The 22,190-nt window shown below is 29.2% G+C and overlaps 1 protein-coding gene across 1 annotated transcript; it reads left to right on the top strand.

Annotated features, from left to right (window-relative positions):
- Positions 1-1,845: 1,845 nt before the first annotated feature.
- Positions 1,846-21,942, top strand: LOC123299820 (ferrochelatase, mitochondrial). The gene is made up of 7 exons (XM_044882195.1): positions 1,846-2,099; positions 2,235-2,400; positions 8,591-8,812; positions 11,070-11,171; positions 13,926-14,091; positions 17,308-17,580; positions 21,673-21,942. The coding sequence occupies exons 1-7, from the start codon at positions 2,060-2,062 to the stop codon at positions 21,877-21,879; spliced, it is 1,176 nt and encodes a 391-aa protein (XP_044738130.1). The 5' UTR covers positions 1,846-2,059; the 3' UTR covers positions 21,880-21,942.
- The last annotated feature ends 248 nt before the right edge of the window (positions 21,943-22,190 follow it).

Below are 22,190 nucleotides of genomic sequence, written 5' to 3'. Positions count from 1 at the left end.
ATCAGAGAATATATCGGTAAAAGAGAATAAATCGGTATTTACTGATATAGTCTCTGCATTAAATTCTAAAAACTGTTTTACTACCAACTACGATTCCGTCAGTCTCTCAAGGTTAGTAAACACAGGGTGCGTTCCACTAAACGTTCACAACGATCAAAATATTTCTTCAGCCGTTCCATAAGTAAGATGACATATTGAGTGCGTTAAACTTAGCAATTTTAAAAACTCAAAGATGGTGATGGAAAAAATTACATTGCTTGATTAGGAAATAGATATTTTAGTGGACAGTTATGTGTCTCCAACAAACATTTTGATTATTTATATACGTAAATTACTTAAATCCTTCACTAAAATGAAATATAAAAAATTTAATTGTATATATTTTTAAATATAAATCAAGTTAACCAATAATTATTAAAAATTATTGTTATAAGGCTTACAAATTATAGCCTCTTTGTTTTATTTTTTCATACTTGCTATTAGTATTGTTTATGCCAACGCTTAAAACACTCCATTATCCATTTCACTTGAGATTATCCCTGGTGGAAAAAATATTTGAAGAAAGAATAAGAAATTCTGAAAAAGTCTTAGGAACTTTGAATTTCTCAACGTTTTCGGACTAGTCTAATTCAGAGTTCTTAATAACTTTTTTAAAGTTTCTAAGACTTTTTCAAAGTTTCCTAAGACTTATTAAGACTTATTATTTTTTCAAATATTTTTTCCACCAGGGATGATTGTAGTCCTTGTGGAAAAAAAAACTGTTAATAAGTCTGAATAACATTTCTTAAAGTTTTACTTTTTTTTAAAAAGTCTTATAATCTCTGAATAAATTTTAATAAGACGTTATAAGTCGGAATAATTCCAAGATTTCGGAATCTGCCAGAAGAGTTATTCAGAGTTAATAAAAGATAAAACTTACTAAAAGAGTAAGACTTTTTAAGTAAAAAGAGTGTTTTATAATTTTTGGCGGCTGTAAAAAGAATTATTAAGAGTTTTTCTGACTTATTAAAAATTTCAATAGAAAATTTATAGGACTATTAAAGAATTAGTAAAATTTGTGCAGCTGTGAAAAGAGTTATTTGGGATATTTTATATTTATTAAAATTTTTTACGGATTACATTCACGTGTGCAACATAATTTTTTGCTGGATATTTAAGTTTCACAGGACGAATTTATAATACCGACGATAACTGCAAATGGTTCAATTTCAATTATTTTTTACGATAAGTAATTTATTTATACATATTTTTAAATATAAATATAATTGTAGTTCAAACGTTTAAGGAGATACGGAATTGTTTAAAAAAAATAGGTTAAACTTTTACCATGGTTTAAACCATATACTACCGGATTACTCACTGGCAACCTGCACTTTTAGGTTCAGGTGCATGTCTTAAACGGGATCTTGCAAAAATTTTCCAAACGAAAATTAATCATGCCCAATGGCGAATTTTTCTGGGTCTATAGATAGTTAATAAATTGTTCGATATCGTTAATTATCTCAACAATAAAACGCATTAGGAATTTAGACTTATAGAAAGCGCCCGAAATGAAAATGTACCCATCTATGATGTACCCTGATGTACCCATAATTCTAGCAGTATCGTTATAAACAAAATATTTTTCAAATAATTTTATTATTTTTAATTTGAATATGATTTCTAAATATTAAATTATCAATTCTGTAAAAAAATTATTTATTATTTTTTAAGATTATAATTAATAATCTTATTCGTATACAATTATATTATAACCTAAAATTTTTAATGATTGTCAATTCATACAATCATACCATAAACATCTACCTATTTTAAATTATGATTATTATTATGCAATGATTACATGCATGTTCGACATTATTAATTAATTTATGTAAAATAAAAATATAGTTATTAGGTAGGGAACACCGGTTTTAAAAGAGTTTAGTTTTAAATACAAAGAACTTTTCCAATTATTTTTTAATTCAAATTGTCACATAGACATTCTTAAGTGCATTTAGTTTAAAAAAGATCAGTGAATAAATTTAACTCTGTTTAACCATTATAAACTAAAAAGAAAATGAATACGGCTTTTAGATTCAGCTTACAAACATTTAAAGGTAGTATAATAATTGATTTTAACTTTATTTACATATTATAATTTAAATATGTTACATAAATTTTTATAAAGAAAAGTCAAGTTAATTTTGCCACAATAAATTAATTAATCAGCCCAAAACTCTATTCATTTAAAGGGAACGCGTTAAAAGGTTTTATAAAACATGCATCAACGTCTACTGAGAATCCTAAAACTGCCATCGTAATGATGAATATGGGTGGCCCACAGAAAACTGATCAAGTTCATGACTATTTGCATAGAATCATGACCGACAGAGATATGATTCAATTGCCAGTTCAAGGGTATGTTTTTAAATTTTGTAATTTAATATTTGATTCGATCAAATTAGCTATTTGACTACCAGCTATTATGATTTTTTTATACTCTTCCCATAAATATATGAAACCAACTTTTTCTATTTATTATACAGGCTGCTTTTTTAAGTTGGCATATGCTTGAAAATTGATAAATAAATGTAATCGAGGAAAATCCTTCAAAAGAAAAATGTTAGTTTCAAATGCATAGCACACATCTTATACTGGCATCAAATACGATCTAAGTTTTCAGGCTCGAAATCTCATTCTGATTTATTTAACTGCAACCATTAGATACGCAAATATTTTTTGTCTGAAATATTTTTTTGTAAACCGAATAGTTGAGACATTAATTGATAGCAAAAACTAGCTTTTTGAGCGTTTGTTCATTCAATTTGAACAAAAAAAGGTCTCTTTAGAAAACACAAACTACTTTCATTGAATTTATTGGAAAATTTTTTCGAAGAGCTGTTAACAATTTCGATACTAAAAAACAATTTTGGGTAAAATTTTTCAGTCCGTTTTTGCTTAAACTGTACGGTTCGTGGAAAAATTTTTCGAAAAAAAAAACTTTTAACAAAAAGAAAACCGACTTCAAAAGAAAAACTTTTCCAAAACAAATTAATATGCACTAAAAAGTAAAAAAATAATTTATAATAAAATGTAGTTAAAATTATTGTTATTTTTGGAGTCGGTGTCAGCTAAGGAAACAACTCTGACAGAACAGTTTGCTACATTAGCTTGGCTGACACCGACTCCAAAAATAACAATAATTTTAACTACATTATATTATAAATTATTTTTTTACTTTTTAGTGCATATTAATTTGTTTTGGAAAAGTTTTTCTTTTGAAGTCGGTTTTCTTTTTGTTAAAAGTTTTTGTTATTTAGTGATTTTTAGTGAATCTGAAGTACACTAACTAATTTGTCACTAAAAAAAGAATCATCGAAATCGGTTGGCGTGATATTGAGTTATTCGTCTTCTTGTCGTGCATACTTAATACAAATTTAAGATTTTTACGGTTTTCTCATAGCCGTTGTCAGAACTGGACCAAAATAAAATGGGACCACACTGGAAGCACGAGCTTTAAATAGATAAAGAATCATCAAAATCGGTTCACCCAGTCAAAAGTTCTGAGGTAACAAAAAAAAAAAAAAAAAAAAAAGTCGAATTGATAACCTCCTTCGTTTTTGTTTGAAGTCGGTTAAAAAATGTAACTTTTTTAATCGATAACAACTTTCTAATGTAAAGTGTTCATCAATCGATTATCAGTTATGGAGTTAAGTCAGCTTTTCATTGAGCTTGAAAACCTAGTTCAAGTTTAATGTCTGCCCACTCATCCAACATTTTTTGCTTGAAACATTTTTATCGATAAAAGTTATTTTTAATGTTTTAAGCATATGTCAACTTAAGAAACACACTCTGTATAATACCTAATGGAATAACAACCATTGAAAACCAATGACCTGTATATAGGACATTTTAAAACTTGATTTTATGAAAAAAATTTTGATTTTTTATTAAATTTTATGTTTTAAACTACTCAATTAGATAGTATTTTAAAAAGAAAAAAAAACAGCCGTTGGAAACAAATTTGGGAATCTGGGCACCATAAATTTTTTCTGTTCCATATACGGGACATCAGTAGTCAAAAGATTATACTGAAAAATACCTGATGGTTGCCAAAGGTCAAGAGGAGAAAAAAATACTGATTGTTCAACTTGCCCAAAAAAAAAAAAATTATGTAATTTTTAAGAATTTTAGAAAATTACTTGAAAATGATGTTTCCTAGTACAAAAACAATTATCTATGAAATTGTAGAACGAAAATTGTAAAATTTTTTATCTATTTCTCTAACAAATGGCATAGTATTTACCATCATTTAATTCATTTTTGGGAAATTGAATTATAAAACTTTGTTTCTCCGAACATTTTTTTAAGTACACTGATTTTTAGATACAGCTGATTTTTTTTTTATAGTTTCATAATAGTCGGATAAAGGAATACATAAAATAGCCATTCTTAGGGAGTTCTCAATTACAGCTCCGATTTTGATGATTTTTTTTTTTCAAAATAATTCTTTTTGTATATTATTTAAAATCAGAAACATTTCAGAGGGGGGAAATAACCTGGAGGGAGAATAGGCAATGTCGCGACTGATATATCGACGCCCAGCTTAAATCTCTAATGAAATAAGTTTGAAATTTCGAATACGAAAGGATTTTTGAAATTCATTCCCTAAAAGGGTGAAATAGGGGATGAAAGTTTGTATGAAAATATATACAAACTGTTATTTTTGAGTTCACTACTTAACCGATTAAAAAAATTCTTTCACCTATAGAATGCTGCTTCGGAGCTGTTATTGAGGACTCCTGAGTAAAAACATTCATTGATGCGACTATAAGCGAATATTATGGTTTTCATGGATTTTAGAACAACAGTGTATTCTAGTAATTGATAATATGGATAGCTGTCAATACATCACTTTATTGTGTTAAATTTAAGGAGGGTGATTCGCCAGTAATAGAAAAAAATAAATTAGTAGTTAATGATCCGAATTTTTAGTATGTTATAGTTAACGAAATACATTATTGTATAAAACAAAAATTTGGGTATCTTATCGATCAGGAATTAATTAATTAAAAATACACTAAATAACATAACCTGTTATGAGGATGTTTATGTTATTTAGTGTATTTTAATTAAGAATTACTCTCTTAATTGATCGGTAAGGTATCCAAATTTTTGTTTTATACAATAATGTATTTCGTTAACTATAACATACTAAAAATTCGGATCATTATCTACTAATTTATTTTTTCTATTACTGGCGAATCACCAAATACGAACCTTTCTCCCCCTTCAGTATTTTTAAAAAATATACAGTTGTTAAGGCGAAATTGATTTTTGTTTCGTAAATAATAATAATGGGTTTTCAATGATTGCGAAAAACGGTGTAGATGATCGGTATCGTTAACTTCATCATTTTGTTGAGAAACTTAAAAAGGAACGTTTTTACTTTTGTATCTAGCATTAAATACACTTTTTTTAAATAAAAAATACAGGTTGTGAAATACAGCCGATTTTGTTGAATACAACTATACAAAAACTAGCTTGATACCCGCCGCTTCGCTGGGTTTATAAGTAAAGACTGATAAAGACCACCATATTATAGCTTTCATCTTCCTTGCTCTCACTTACCCCCCTTCCTTAACACTGGAAATACGGATAGGGATTCTTTTACACAGGTAAAATATGCATTGTGGGCCACTTGAATCTATACATCTAAATATCTCAGCTTTGTAGTTAACTAATCAAAAAATAACTTAAACAAAAGTTGTAGAGTTTGATGGGGGAGATCATGTTTTGAGATCAGATTGGATTTAGTTCTTCGGGTCTCTTTAATAGCCAATTTAGATCCAAAATGGTAAGAGATAGAATAACAATTTAAATTAAAAAGTTGATCTTCATAAAATAATCTAACAATTTTTGATTAAAACATTTTTTTCGAAAAGCGTTAGCTTTCGGAGAAAATGTGACTTAAAAATATGTCATTATTGCATTTAATAATAAAAAAAAAAAAAAAAACACGCTGACTACGCAAAAAAATGCTTTAGCTAAAAGTTGTCAAGGAAAATAGAGGACATTTGCTTGTGTCCATGATTTTGAACTACAATATGAATAAACTTTAAGCGTATTTTCTTTCGTGTAAATGCAATAATGACATATTTTTAAGTCGCATTTTCTCCGAAAGCTAACGTTTTTCGAAAAAATTGTTTGTTTTTTTATGAGGATCAACTTCCTTATTTAAAGTGTTAATCTATCTCTTACCGTTTAGGATCTAAATTGGTTATTAAAGAGTCTCAAAGAACTAGATCCAATCTGATGTCAGAACATGATGCCCCCATCAAATTCTGCAACTTTTGTTAAAGTTATTTATTGATTAATTAACTAAAAACAGGATATTTAGATGTATAGATTAAAATGGCCCACCCTGTATTTACAGTTTTCAATTTTTCTTTTTTAAATTAAATGTAAAAGAGTCATAATTCATTGAGCATATCAGAACAGAGACGGTCATGAATTGTATTGTTACCATTTTTACAGAAATCGTTATTTTACGGTTCGAAATGATTCTCATAGATGGCGCAGTGAAATGTCAAATAATTAATTTTTTTGTATATATCTTTATAAATTATAGCTCATGTGTTAGTTTGTTGTATGAGCTATATTATTGTAGAGTTTCAATTAAATTCAACCAGTAGTTTTTGCGTGAATGCGCCACAAACAACCTTACTTTCACATTTATAATATATAGGGATTATGTTTTTCCATTGATTATAGAAAAAGGGCGCAGGCAGTCGATATGAAATATTGTAAGAAATTTCATTACGAAAATTGGTTTCCTCTGTCATTTTTCGATATAATAATTTTTTTTTTAATTTCTAATTCAACAAATTATACCCATTTTTTCATATTATTAGAATCCAAAGAATACTTGCTAAAGATATAGATAAAATTATCTTTAAAATAGTTATAAGGAAACGTCGTTTTCGAAATATTTTCGAAAATCTTTAAAGATTCATAATTTTAGTGGATTTTAGACCAAAGAAAAATGTTCCCAAGTTTGTCGAATTACAAACCACTCGAAAACTTGTTTATTTTTCTTTAAAATGAACTCTAAAAAATATCTGTACGAGATTTTTGGATATAGATATCTGCTTTCCATGCAAAACTGAAATTTCTGGATTTAAAATCCTATATCTTTTGAAATTATCATCGTACTGAAATTTTGTTCATATCAGTCGAAAACTTAACTGCCTTCTTTTAAGGCTTGGCATATTGTTTTGTTGAAAATTTTATCACTCTTCCACTTTTCGTTTTTAAAACAAGTCAAAAAACCGAATTTCATATTTTAGGCACAAAATTTAAGGAAGTAAACACAATACATGCTAGTAAGTTGATTAAAAATTTCAAAAAAACTTATTGCTTTTAAATTTGCTTGGAATGCGAATATCTTGGTCTTAAAATATCGTAGAGGAACTTTTCAGAGCTCATTTTTAAGAAAAATAAACAAACTTTCGAGTAGTCTTAAAAAATTTGTTGATTAAAAATTTTTTTACTTTTTGTACGCTTTTACATTTCTTACGCTTTCAACCATGATTACAAAACAGCAAGGGGTATTAAAAATTTTTTAGCAATAGATTCCAAAACTAGAAAGTAATAGATTTTAAATGAGCTATTGCTGTTGAAAATTCAATGGTTTTTGAGCTGTTTGAAACTTTGGTAAAATTTTCCTTTAATATTTTGGATGTATATATTTTCTTTAATTTCTTTTACCTAGGTAGTGGGGTAAATCTACCGGATTTTGATAATCAATTCGGAAAAATTTGAGAGAAGTTTAATTTTATTTTAATAAGCTTCTTTGTTGTAAAAAATAGAGAAAAAGAGTTTTCCAGTTACGGAACGATCCGCACGACCTTCTGCACGCTGTTTTGGGACAATTTATCTCTATATTGTTTTCTTTGGTGACGCTTTCTTGAATATCTCTGCTTTTATTGATCGGATTGAGGCGAATAAAAAAAAAGAATTGTTTGTTATAAATTTCTGCATCAACCTTGCATGCTATCGAACCCAAAACATAGCAAAATAACTTCAAAATTTCAAGAAAACTGCAGTAACCTCATATTTTCAAGTTTCGCTGATAACTTTATGAAAATGAAGAAATTGAGTTAAAATTGAGGAAAAAAATGTAACTTATGATCATAAAAAAGTGTGGTAAATTTTAGCCCGATACATAACCTCAATTTTGAGAAAACGAATTTAAGTTGAAAACATTCGGTTACTGCGGTTTTTACAACATTGATGCAGAAATTATAACAAACAATTCTTTTTTGTATTCGCTTTAATCTGATCAATAGAAGTAGAGATATTCAAGAAAACGTCACCAAAGAAAACAATATAGAGATAAATTGTCCCAAAACCGCGTGCAGAAGGTAGTGTGGAACGTTCGGATCCGGAAAACTATTTTTCTCTGTAATGAAAGAAACCTATTTAAAAAAAAATTTGCCTTCTATCAATATTTTCCGAATTGATTATCAAAATCCGGTAGATTTAACCCACAATAGGTTCATGATTAATAATTGGCCCCGCATTAATTGTTATGAAATTTTTACAGTACGTTAGGTCCATGGATTGCAAAACGACGTACACCTGAAGTTCAAAAAAAGTATAACGAAATTGGTGGTGGCTCACCAATATTAAAATGGACTGAAAAACAAGGCGAATTGTTATGTAAACAATTAGACAAAACATCTCCTAGCACAGCACCTCATAAGGCATATGTTGCATTTCGTTATGTAGATCCTTTAACAGAGGATACAATCAAACAAGTTGAAAAGTAAGGTTTAATTTAGAATTTTTGTTTTTTTAATTCCGACTGGAGTTTTGAAAGTAATCTACCTCTGATACACCCCAAAATTTAAAATCATTTCAATAGTAAGTAAATCGATTCGATCTTTTTACTAGAATTGTTTATCGTCCGATGTAATTTTAATCGAGACATTAAAACCTAAAAATGACCAAAAGTTCAAAATTTAAAAGTGCACCCGTGATTTTTATGGGGCCGGGTGTAAAATGTTCGTATGAAGGTGTAGAAAAAAGTCAGTTTAATCAGAAAATATGGTGTTTAAATTTACGCGCGCTTACAAGTTCGTAATAACAAGTGTTAAAAAAAAAATTCGTTATTTTGATGAAAATCTGATAAAGGTAAAATTAATAATTAATGTGTCGTTTTGATCTAATATTTGATTTAAAACCAATTGCATCTTATATTTAGGATATTTTTAATAATTTTCGTTCCATGAATTTTTTCATCTAACCCTACCGTTTAGAGATGTCGACGTTTTAAAAAAAGGATTTTTTTGTCTAAAATTTTGTTATCAACAACTTTGACGATTATCGAGTGGTTTTGATCAAATATTTGAATAGAAAACCAATTGATTTTATATTATTGACTATTCTGAACACTTCTAGAAGATTAAGAACTAAGAAGCTAAAAAATCGAATTTTTTACATTTTCATCAACATAAATTGTGTCTCGAAAACGATGAGGTTAGGTATATATTCTATAGAAAATGTCAAGATACTAAATTGTTTAAAATAGTCATAAATATACAATTAGTTGGTTTATTAATCAAATATCTGTTCAAAAACACTCGATAATCATCAAATTTGTAGATAATAAAATTTTAGCCTAAAACAGCGATTTTTTTTTAAAACGCCGACATCTTTTACTAGTAATAATCGACGATAGCACTTATTAGCAAAAGCAGTTGCATTTATAAGTATTAAAAAAACGGCGAAGGTGAAAAAGTCATAAATAGCAAAAATTATTTAGAAATGTCCAAAATTTCCAAAAGATTCAATGGGTTTTAATCAGATATTTAATGAAAACCACACAATAATCGTTAATGTCGTCAATATCAAATTTTTATCAATATAACGAATTGTTTTTTAACGCTTCTATCTGTAAAACGAGGAAGTTTAGGAAAAAAAGTCAATGGACAAAAATGCTTAGAATGGTTCAAAATATGAGATCCAATAGCTTTTTAATTAAAAGTTCCGTGTAAATTTAAAGTTCACACTTGTCGACTCAACTGACTTTTTTCTACACCCTCTTATTTTCTCAACTATTTCGTATATAATGATAATCGGTGTAATAGTGGCTGTTTTTAAGCGCAAAATTTTGCTATTCTATTAATTTAAACATTTTAAATACTTTGAAAACCTACCGAGCGGTGATTTTAGTTACCTAACCTAATATGAAAACGAATCTAAAGTGCGGTATCTTTCAAATTCCCAGTCTTAAAAAAGAACATGCTCTTTTATAAATTTTAATAAGGGAGGACCCTACACATTTAGCATTTATTTTGGATTTGGTTAAAATTTCTGGAAATTATAGATTTAGAGAGATAACCCTATCAAACCATTCATAAGTGATCACTGCCCTTAAAAAGGTCAAACATGAATTTTACGTATTCTCACATGAATGAAGACGATTATTTTTTTCATCTCAGTATGATGTCCATTATTTATGAACAAATTTCAGCCGGAGTAATATGACTTAAATTTTTTTACCACTTTCGCAAATTCTCAAATCCACACCCACCGCAACTTGAGCGGTTGACGGTCGGTTCACTTATTAGTCATATGAGATCAACTAGTACTCCAATAAATGAGGAGAAAAAAGACAAAATCTCTAAATTTTGACCTATAGCACCGATTTCGATGAAAATTTGGAATCAAGCAAAGTTTTGAGTTTTGCAAATATAACTGAATGACACTTTATGCTTAGAATTCATTTCTCCGATGCTCGTTGTCATTTTCAACATATATATTTCCACCCCCTAGAAGGATTGATTACCAACCCCTGAGCAAAAGCACTACTCGGCATCATATAACTTTTTTTTCTTGGGGTCTTATATGCTTAAAGTCAAATTTTCAAATTAATCGGAGTTATAGGAAATAATTTTGAGGTTTAATCCTTCTTTTACTGGAGTGTTTATATGTCAACATCAGCCGGTTTACTATAACGCTATCTCTTAAGATACGGTTAATATTATAATTATAATCTTATTTTGTTTGATTTTATTTAGAGATGGAGCTTCAAGAGTTGTTTTCTTTTCACAATACCCGCAATATAGTTGTGCGACTTCTGGTTCTAGTTTTAATGAAATTTATCGCGTTTACACAACAAGGTATGTTGATTTTTTTTTTTGAAACATTGTTATACCCAGTATTTATTTAATAAATCAGGAGTATTTTAAGTGTAGCATTAAAATATGTAATGCTTAGAAATATTGGTATGTAATGCATGGTATGGGTGCTCATAAAATCAGTTCATTTCCGTTTGTCCATCTGTCCGTGAACACGATAACTCAAAAACAAACCAAGATAGCGGGTTGAGAATTTTACAACGTGTTTTACATCAAGGTTAGTACACATTATACAGGATGTTCTCGGGTTACATAGCTAAAGTGACAATATGTATATACAGGGTGGGTCATTTTAATCTATAATGGATAATAGTTTTGTTGTTACCCAATCAAAAAATAACTATAAAAAAAAATTTTAGAGTCTCATGGGGGACTGGGCCTAGTTCTTCAGATTTCTTTAATAGCCAATTTAGATTCTAAGCTGTAAGAGATAGAATAACACTTTAAATTAGAAAGTTGATCCTCATAAAAAAACTAACAATTTTTGTTTAAAGCATTTTTTCGAAAAACGTTAGCTTTCGGAAGAAATGCGACTTAAAAATATGTCATTATTGCATTTAATCGAAAGAAAATACGCTTAATGTTTATTGATATTGTAGGTCAAAGTCATGGACACAGGAAAATATCCTCTATTACCCTTGATAACTTTTGTATAAAGCATTTTTCCGCAGTTAGCGTGTTTTCTTTCGATAAATGCAGTAATGACATATTTTTAAGTTGCATTTTCTCCGAGCGCTGACGATATTCGAAAAAAGAGCTTAGATGTAAATGTTATTTTTTTTATGAGGATAAACTTTCTAATTTAAAGTTTTATTCTATCTCTTACCGTTTAGGATCTAAATTGGCTATTAAAGAAACCCAAAGAACTAGGTCCAATCTGATGTCAGAACATGATGTGTCCCATCAAATTCAGCAAATTTTGTTTAAGCTATTTTTTACTGGTTAACTGGAAAACGAGCTATTAGCCATTATAGATTAAAATGACTCATTTTGTATATATTACCCCAAAACAAGCAGCAATTTCCCTGGAAGTTTGTTAAGTTATGGAGCCATATTAATTAATAATATTAAAATAACCTAGGTTTTTATTCTATGTATTGTTTTGCTAGATTATTTCGGTATTATTGTTTATTATGGTTCTATAAATTGCTAAATCGATATTTCTTAAATGAAGCGTTTCCTAACAATCTTACAAAGGAAATGGTTGCTTGTTTCGTGGTCCTAAATATAAATTTCCAGTTTGATTACTAAACCGGAAACATTCTTTATAATGTTTATACAGGGTTGGCTATTTTAATCTATTATGGCTAATAGCTCATTTTGTAGTCAACCAATTAAAAAAAATAAACTTAAACAAAAGTTGTAGAGTTTGATGGAGGGCATCATGTTCTGACATGATGCCAGAAAGAAGATCAGATTAGATTCAGTTCTCCGGGTTGCTTTGATAATCAATTTATATCCTAAACGGTAAGAGATAGAATAACACTTAAAATTAGAAAGTTGATCCTCATAAAAAATTTACATTTGTTATTTAAAACATTTTTTTGAAAATAGTGAGCTTTCGGAGAAAGTGCGACTTAAAAATATACCATTATTGCATTTAACTGAAAGAAAATACGCTAGTGTTCGAAAAGTTTTTTAGACAAAAATATCCAAGGGGGCAAGGAAGTTCATTCGTCTGTGTTAATAACTTTTAAATCCAGATAAATTTTCAAGATCATTTGAAGATCAAGATCATTTGAAAAAGGCAAAAACATTTTTCAGTAGCTAACGTGTTTTCTTTCGATTAAATGCAATAATGACATATTTTTAAGTCGCATTTCCTCCGAAAGCAAACGATTTTCGAAAAAATGTTTTTAAAAAAAATATTAGTTTTTTTTATGAACTAACTTTTTTTAAACTTTCTAATTTAAAGTGTCATTCTATCTCTTACATTTTAGGATCTAAATTGACCATTAAAGCAACCTGGAGAACTTAGTCCAATCTGATATCAAAAGCAAGATGTCCCCCATCAAACTTTGCAACTTTTGTTTAAGTTATTATTGTTTATTTGTTTAAGTTATTTGATTTGTTAATTACGGAACGAGCTATTAACCGAAAATATTATGGAGTGTTGGTTTTTTAAACTTTTCTAATTTATTAAAAATAATGTAAGCACTGACATTCAATACTTTCTATTCAAGATATTTCAACAACTAACTCAGTCAATTGTTTTTTTCCCTTGTTCTCAGTGTAGATTTGATTCTATATGGTTGCTTATTATGGAGTGTACAGGTAAGAAGAACCATTTTTTATGGGAAAAAATTGAAAAAGCGGTCAGCCGTAAGGAGTAAATCACAATAAAACTATAACTCAAAAACCCATCAAAATAACGCTAGCGTAGAAATCCTTTTCTATCCTTTTCTAGATCTTTATTTTACATTTATTTCTTTGTGTTAGATGGGAACTTTTCGATCCTCCTCTAACAACTTGTTTAGATTTTTATCTTACTCTTATTACTTTGAGCACTTCTTTTAAAACTTACAATTTTTCTTTATCACGTGCTAACGTGGCGCCACCAATTTGATGCATTTGACGACTACTTTTTTAATACAAGGAGTTGGTTCTCCTTACCTCTACACTTCATACTGCTTACATCCCGTTTAAATTTTGGAATCCACAGACTATCTCAAATATTTACCTATGTTTACTTACAAACTATACTATTTCCTATATCTATGTAATTTTATTTTTCAGACCGGTTCCTAGTCGTATTACATTTAGTGTAATTGACCGATGGCCAACGCATCCATTATTAGCAAAAACAGTAGCTGAGAGGATACGTGCTGAGTTAAAAGAAATTCCAGAAGAAAAAAGAAAGGAAACAGTTATTTTATTTTCAGCTCATTCTCTTCCGTTAAAGGTGTTTACTTCTTTTTATTAATTATAATTTAATTTATATTCCACGCGAGCATTAATTAATAGCCGCAATAGATAAAAAAGGTCAACCAGACCTCAAAACGTAATGGCGATTGTTTAAAATTAGTTTATAGGTAGTTGATAGAATGTGTAATATTCTGTCGAAACTGCATGGAAAATTGAGAAATAGAAAATTAAAATTAAAAAAATTCTACAAAATGAGGATTATGGAAATATTTGTTACAAGGACGTGTAATTCGTGGGAGATTGAGTGAATATATATTTTTCTTAGCTTTTCTTCATTCTTCCTTGCTTAAAAAAATGGAGGGAAAGGTTTTTTTTAACTTCCCAGTATATGAAGTTATTGTAAAGAATTTATAGTTTTTTTAGCTTTTCTTCCTTCTTTTTTGTTTAAAAAAAGGAAAAAAGGGCTTTTTTTAACTTCCGAGTATAGGAAGTTATTTTAATAGGTCCGGTTTTCGAAATCGAAATTTACAACCTATTTTTACGTTTCATGATCAGGACAAGGCATTAACACCAATTTGTAGAAGAAGTATGTTTGTGTATATACGTACGTAGTCATTTTTTTCGACACCGATACCACGTTGAGTAGTTGATCGAAGCGTATTAACGGCCATATGATCCGAAAAGAATTTCATAACATTCGGTCGAGTCGGTCGAATTTTTATTTTTTTTTAATTTTTTGTAACTATTTATCATGCTGAGAAGTTATTCGTGCGGACCTCGAGGGCAGGCCCTACCCACGGCTTGTTTAAATTAAACTCTAGCATAGGAAAATAGTCAAAATTTGTTTGAATTGAATAAAAAGCAATCAAAAACATTTAATGAGGGCAAATTTTAAACATTTGAATGAATATTACCTATTTTAATAATCCCTAAGGCTTATCTGCAATAAAATTGACCAATAAACCCTATCTGCAACAAAATTGATTATTGGAAATAAGTAATTAATGACGCTTAAATTAAATTTTAGAGAAATCTCTGAAACCCGAAACAAAATCAAGTCTTATGTGATTCGTTTCTACCATCGTAACTCCTAAACGAAAGAACTGATTTTGATTTTTTAACTATGTTTCTTTTCTAGTTTTGTTTCGGGTAAGAAACGGGTAAGAAACTTGCACATTAAACATAGCTAAAAAATTCTCGATCAAATTACCTTTAAAAAACATAAATAAATAAATAAATAAAAATCACTTTATCCGTTTGCGAGCTACTATGCCACTGACAGACACACATACATAGAAACGTTAACCTTATAACACTTCTTTTTTTGTGGGGTGTTAAAAATGGAGTAAATCAACGGGTTTTGATTATTTTATTAATTTAAAAATCAAATTTAACAGTTATTAATGGATTCGTAGAAAATTATCCATTTTGACACCATCCTGATTATCATCGATCGATTCTCGTTAGGTTAGGTTTGCAATAATCAAATAAGCTACTCTCTGAAAATGTTTGTAACGAACAAAAGCAGCTTCATCGGATATAAATGACAAATAAAGCACGCGAAACAGTTCATTTTGTCGCTTTTTGTCTAAAAGTTTAGGGGGAATATAAACGCTCCCTTTAGAAAGAGTAGCATATTTTCCATCGTGTATTGTTCCATTGAAGCATGTATTGAATTTTGAAGGAGTCACTATTTCTAAATTAATTAAGAAGCCAAAAACGTCATTATTTTTGTACGACATGAAAAAATATGGCAATTAAAAAAAAAAAAAAAATTAAAAATGCAATTCGTTCAGAACTATTTATTTTCACCCTGAATTTATTGATCAAAGGAGGGGTATCGCTAAGGCCTTATTTTCTATTTTAAATAACTCACTTTCTAACATGTGATACAAATTACATATTTTATACCATGTATATATGAAATATATCAAGGTATTTTAAATTTAGACCCAAGTTTGTACCGCTTAAAAATATATAAACTACCAACAAAATTTTGGTATAGGTGTTCATAAAATCATCCAATTAGCCCATTTCCGGTTTTCAGTCTGCCTGTGTGCCTGTTGACACGAAAATCAACAACGTTAAAAGAAATCAAACTGAAATTTTTAAAGCGTGGTCAAGATGTAAAAAGTGAGACCGAATTCGTAAATGTGCAACATAGGTCAATTGGGTGGATCTTAACAAAAGTTTAAATGTAAAAAATGTTTCTTATAAAAAAATAAACAACATTTTTTCGTAAGCATCATTGTTTACCCGTGAGGGCGCAAATTAAGTTAAGAAACATTATATAATATGCCTATTGTATATTAGTACCTGAGTAAATAACTGAGGAAGTCAGAGGAAAGATAGTCTTATTACTTTTTGTGTAAGAGTGACTATCTTTCTTTGCTTACATGACGCAAAAAACAAATGATTGCCTAATCAACACTGACTATACCATGAAATACCATGGTATATTTCAACAAATAACTCAGTCAATTGTTTGTTTTCACTTGTTTATTTCATTTTACTGTTATTATGTTACTATACAATACATTAAAAAATTACATGCTTCCATCCTGCGCTAATAAAATTAATTTATTGAAGTTGCACCACGGCACAAACTTATTTGAACATTGCAGCTAGCTATTTTGAAAGCGTAAAGAATATTTATTTCATCTCAATATTTACTTTCATATAAATATAAGAATTCATATAGGAGATGGGGCAAAAATAAGGTTTTATCCATACACCTCCTTTGTTACAAATAAGACCTATCCTGATAAAAAAGTCAGATTCATGAAATCGTAAATTCCGGATTCAAAATAAATAAACATATTCTTCCTTAAAATAGAAATTGTAACCGTTTAATATACAAAAGCACTTGAAATAACATGATGAATCCGAAACTTACGATTCGTGAATCCGATTTCTTTATCAGGGGTGTAAAATATTTGATGCCTCCTTCAAAGTGGACATCGAATGTGTGACATTCCTAGGGATGGTTTCAATTGACACCATTCATTTGAGAGTTATAAAAAACATACAAAGGTAACTTGATTCGATGTTATAGCGTTTTCTTTATAATAGGGCCTTTTTGCTTATTTTTCATAGTAATGATTAATAAGACTAATAATAAAATTGTCTCAAGTCAATAATTTTGAAAACTTTAGTTGGTAGAAATTATTTCCATTCGAAAAGGTGCTTCTTACTATCATTTTCATTCTGAAAAAACAAATTGATTAAAATAATAATAATAATAATTTTTCAGGCTGTGGTCCGTGGTGATGCATATCCTTATGAAGTGGGAAGTACAGTTCAACTTGTTATGGAAGAATTAGGTTTTTCTAACCCATATTGTTTAGTATGGCAATCAAAAGTTGGGCCATTACCTTGGCTAGGGCCATTCACTGATGATGCTATTAAAGATTACGTAAAACAAGGCAGAAAGAATTTTATTTTAGTTCCAATTGCATTTGTAAATGAGCATATTGAAACTTTACATGAAATGGATATTGAATACTGTCATGATTTGGGAAAAGAGGTAAGGTTTTATTTAATTAAGGCTGTTGCCTTCGTACACGTAAAACCACACAATAATCGTTAATTTTAACAAAATCAAATTTTCATCAAATTTAGGTTTTGTTTCTATTCAATCACTTGTATCTCAAAAACGGTGTTTTTGAGGAAAGAAAGTCACGAGACAAAAAATGCTTAGAACACCCCAAAATATAAGATCCAAAGACCTTTTTTCTCAAATTTCATGATTTTTCAGCAGAATTAGCATGGGCGAACTTTTAATGGCACGCGCGTGTGCGCATAGTAAAAGCACACTTTCTAATCAATATGACTTTGTTCTACATACTCTTACGAACATTTTATAAAATGTCATATTGTTCTATAAAATTGCAACCTTATGACCTTTTTCCGGCTTTATTTCTTACAGTAATAAGTATACACAAATTTAGAATTTTCTGTCACCATGGTCATAGCGAGACAACAGCCCTAAGATGGCTAACGAACTGTAAAACTATGAACATTTATATTTTTTATTATGAAACTAAATTTTTACATTGTGTGTACTTTATATAAATCAAAACCCCTTTTATGATACTTTATTAGATTTTTCTATCTCACGACATTATACCATTTCAATACTATTGTGCGTTTTCCATTGAAATGTGCAGTCTCACCCTCACATGTTATGTGGTATAATGTGTTGAGATAGAAAAAGTTATTAAAAGTATCATATATGACGGGCTTTAACTGATATAAAATACAAAAAAATTTGAAATAAATGTAAAAATTTAGTTTCATAATAAAAAAATATAATTTGTATGACTTGTATAATATTGCGAAATGTTTGTGTGTCCTGTATACACAAACATACGAGTAGGATGCATATTATTTGTGTCACTCACGTAGAACAGGAGTGACGGAATTAATTACGTCCTAGATCGGATATCTAGATGACCCAAATTCAGGTTCTGAAGTTATTTTTTAGTCAATATTTCGAAAATTATAAACTCAGCATTACGCTAAAAAATAAAATCGCTTTTGTTATAAATTCAAAAAAAAAAATACTAAGTCTTACAAACTAATTGATACAGATGTGTATCTAATTATTGTAAAAGATGAAGGACACTAATTTCAAATTCTCAACATGGCTATTTGGTGCAGGGGGCTAAAAAATTGCATATTATTATTTTTTGAACGAATAGGGCATTCCACTATTTTTGAAAAAGTACTTCAAAATGTTGATTTTGCTAATAAAAAGCCACAAAAAATTTATTTCGGAAAAATACACACGCTTTCTTGCCAAAAACTTAAATTAAATTTTAAACCTTTTTTAAACTATCAAAAACGCGGGCATCCAATTTGATGACGTAATATGGGTATCACTATATGAAATAACACAAATAAGTTTGAGAGATATATTCATAGACATCTGATTATAATAAATATAAATACTTATTATCTATGTATATATTATACCCAGCTGTCTACACTGAACTAACTGATGGTCTATGACTCATACCGCTATGACATCACAGCAGGGCTTACACTCGTTTTAGGTCACGTGATATACAGTTTAAAAATTACGATTTTAAAATTTTAATATTTTATAAGAAAAATGTGCTTTTATGACTCGAAATCAGAATATTTAAGTATATTTTTCCATAAATTTTACCTTTTTTAAATTTCATGATTTATTTTTGACTAAGGATAATACCCTATTGTTATCTAGAAAACTTTCAGTGGAAATATTTGGTTGCTCTAAAGTTCCAAATACATCCCCTTAAAACTTTGTATTGAATGATCACATCAACAATTCGTCTTAAAAAACAACCGTGTTAGTCACGCAAACAGGATGTAGATTTCAATAACAGTTTTTAGAAAATGGGTACCAGTTCATGAAATTTTATGATTGTTATCAAGGCAGTTTTGCTCTATAACAGCAAACTGGTACCGAATTCGCTTTTTGAATAAGGGACCTTCCTTTCATTGCGTCACAAATTAGGGACCCTTTCTCCCTCAACGAAATGTGACATTGCGTGACAAGGGGTAGGGTAAAATTTAAAATATAAACGCAAAATTCATATGTAAAAACAAAAAAAACAAACTAAACTAAAAACATTTTTATTATACTTCCTTTCTAAATTCTCCCGTACTAGAAATTTTTTTAAACGAAAATTTTTTCATTTTTATCATCGCCACTAGTCTGCCTGCAAAGTTTCAGCTTGATTGGATTACGGGAAAAATATTACGTTGAATTATTAGTATTAATACCTGACACACTCTGTAAAATACGGTAGGTACACAAAAACGAAAATTTGTTAGTCAGTTCAATTGGATCATGGGAAAGGGAGTAAAAATATCACTAACTCTATTTACAGTTGTTTGGTTTATAGGTTCAAGTCGTCGTGTGCACGCTCGCTACCATACCGTTCCGAGAATCTTTAATTAACGTAATCAATCGTTTATCGTTAACATCAATTTTACAATTTTAAAGCCTCCCCCATCCCCCTGTCACATATAGTCACATTAAAATAAAACAGCAATTACAAATTTTGTATTTCTTAAATTCTTAATAAAAATCTTTAATAAAATTATTTGACTTAACATTGATCTATCGATTGACGTCTGATAAGTCCGATTTGGATGCGTAGGTGCCGAGAAAACTTGAAAAAATGAGCGAAAATAGTCACCTAATTTTTTTTAAAAGGACACTTTTCGTAAAAACTTTCCTCTTGGTAGAGCGGTTTGTCGGGGCTTAATCTCTTCGTCTTCTATCATGATATTTTAGCAGCAAGTGAAATATATTAATTTTTGATGCCGAAATCGGGCCTCGAAAAAAGTGCATTTTTTGGGATGCAGAATCACTCGATTTTAACGGGATCATAAGCGTCGTTACACGAAAGATAACAATTGCAAATATTTTTTTAATGTAGAGTATTTATTAGTAACGTGTGCAAGTTTCAGAGTTCTACGAGTTATACTTTTTACCGCGCAAAACTCATCTCAAAAAATGCAACTTTTTCGTTGCCCGATTTCGGCATCAAAAATTAAAAAATTTCACTTGCTGCTAAAATAATATCATGATTGAAGAAGTCTAGACGTCTAGACGAAGAGATTAAGCCCCGAAAAATCGATCTACCATAGCCCCTCGATCAAGAGGAAAGTTTTTACGAAAGATGTCCTTTTTTCGAAAAAATACGATACTTCAAAAAATTTTCGAAATTTTTTGCTAAAAAAAATTTGAAGATTTGTGAACCTACCATTATTCACAACTTCTTTAAACATAAACATCGAAAAAGAAAAAAGTTATAAGCAAATATAAAAACGACTATTTTCGCTCATTTTTTCAAGTTTTCTCGGCACCTACGCATCCAAATCGAACTTACTAGACTTCAATCGACAGGTTTTTTTGAGATCTATGACTTAATTTCCTTTTTTGCATTGGATGTTAACTTTTTTTTTATCGCAAGAAAACAGTTTTTTTATTTACCTTTGCGTATTTTTTCGGTTAACTTTTTTTTTTATAACAACGAATTTTTTGTTTTCTGATAGCAATTTTGTCATCCGTTTCGCAGAATAATTGAATTAACGAGTTCGCGTTCGTTCTGAATATAATACTTCATAGTGAATTTTGTGATCGGTGGTATGCCCAAAATATTGTGTCGCGTGCCATTCCTACTCTACAATGTCCCACGAAGCTTCACTATTCATAATTCACACATGAATATGCACTCACCACTGTAATAGACATATAAAACACTACAAAGTTGTGAATTAGCGAAGTGCAGTCTAGGTGCTACATTTGCGCTTTGTGTCTTTTTTGGGTGATTAATTGGGGATACTTTTTCTTCGAAAAGTTTCTTATGGTGTTCCGTATTATAGTCAAAATAATCGATTAAAACCATAAGAAAGTTATAATAACGACAAGAGCTTAAAATTATTTTAGTATAGCATTGCTCTGAAAATTTTAGATTAAAGTAGATTAAAAGCTCGAAAATAAAAGGACCAATAGAGAGGTTTTTTGGGACGTAAGATATGTTGTAGATCATGAAATTCTGCGTCGATACTAATCATGAAATTTCTTTATGTTAAATTTAAAAATTTGATTATTTTCTAGCTTGGAGTGGAAAATATTCGTCGAGCAGCTGCCCCAAATGATCATCCTATATTTATTGATGCATTAACAGATATCGTAACTCAACATTTAAATGGGGCAACTGCAATAAATCCTAAATTTTTAACACGATGTCCACATTGCACCAACGATAATTGTAAGAAAACTAAATCTTGGTTTGGAAAATTATGCAAACCATTAGCAATATAGAAAAAAAAATTAAGCAAGAAACTTAAAGCATATACTAAGATGGATTTGGAAATGGATTTGGTGATAGCTTTTTAAGTTTTTTTAATTAAGTTTTTTAATAAATTTTTTTTATTATATTTCAAATAAGTATAATTAAAGTTATTTATAATTTTAAAGATCATTAAAATCTATATTAATATTTCTCAATGACAGCTTGTTTATTTTTATGTTTGTTCTTTCACGCCAAATTATAACAACGGATTGATGTGATTTTTGTGCATAGAGAAGGTATCAGATTAGGTTGCCCCGGGATATACACCAATAGAGCAAGA

Source organism: Chrysoperla carnea, chromosome 5, assembly GCF_905475395.1.
Source record: "Chrysoperla carnea chromosome 5, inChrCarn1.1, whole genome shotgun sequence".
NCBI classification, from domain to species: domain Eukaryota; kingdom Metazoa; phylum Arthropoda; class Insecta; order Neuroptera; family Chrysopidae; genus Chrysoperla; species Chrysoperla carnea.
Note: the sequence above shows the minus strand (reverse complement) of the source record. Positions and strands in the feature narration are given on the sequence as shown.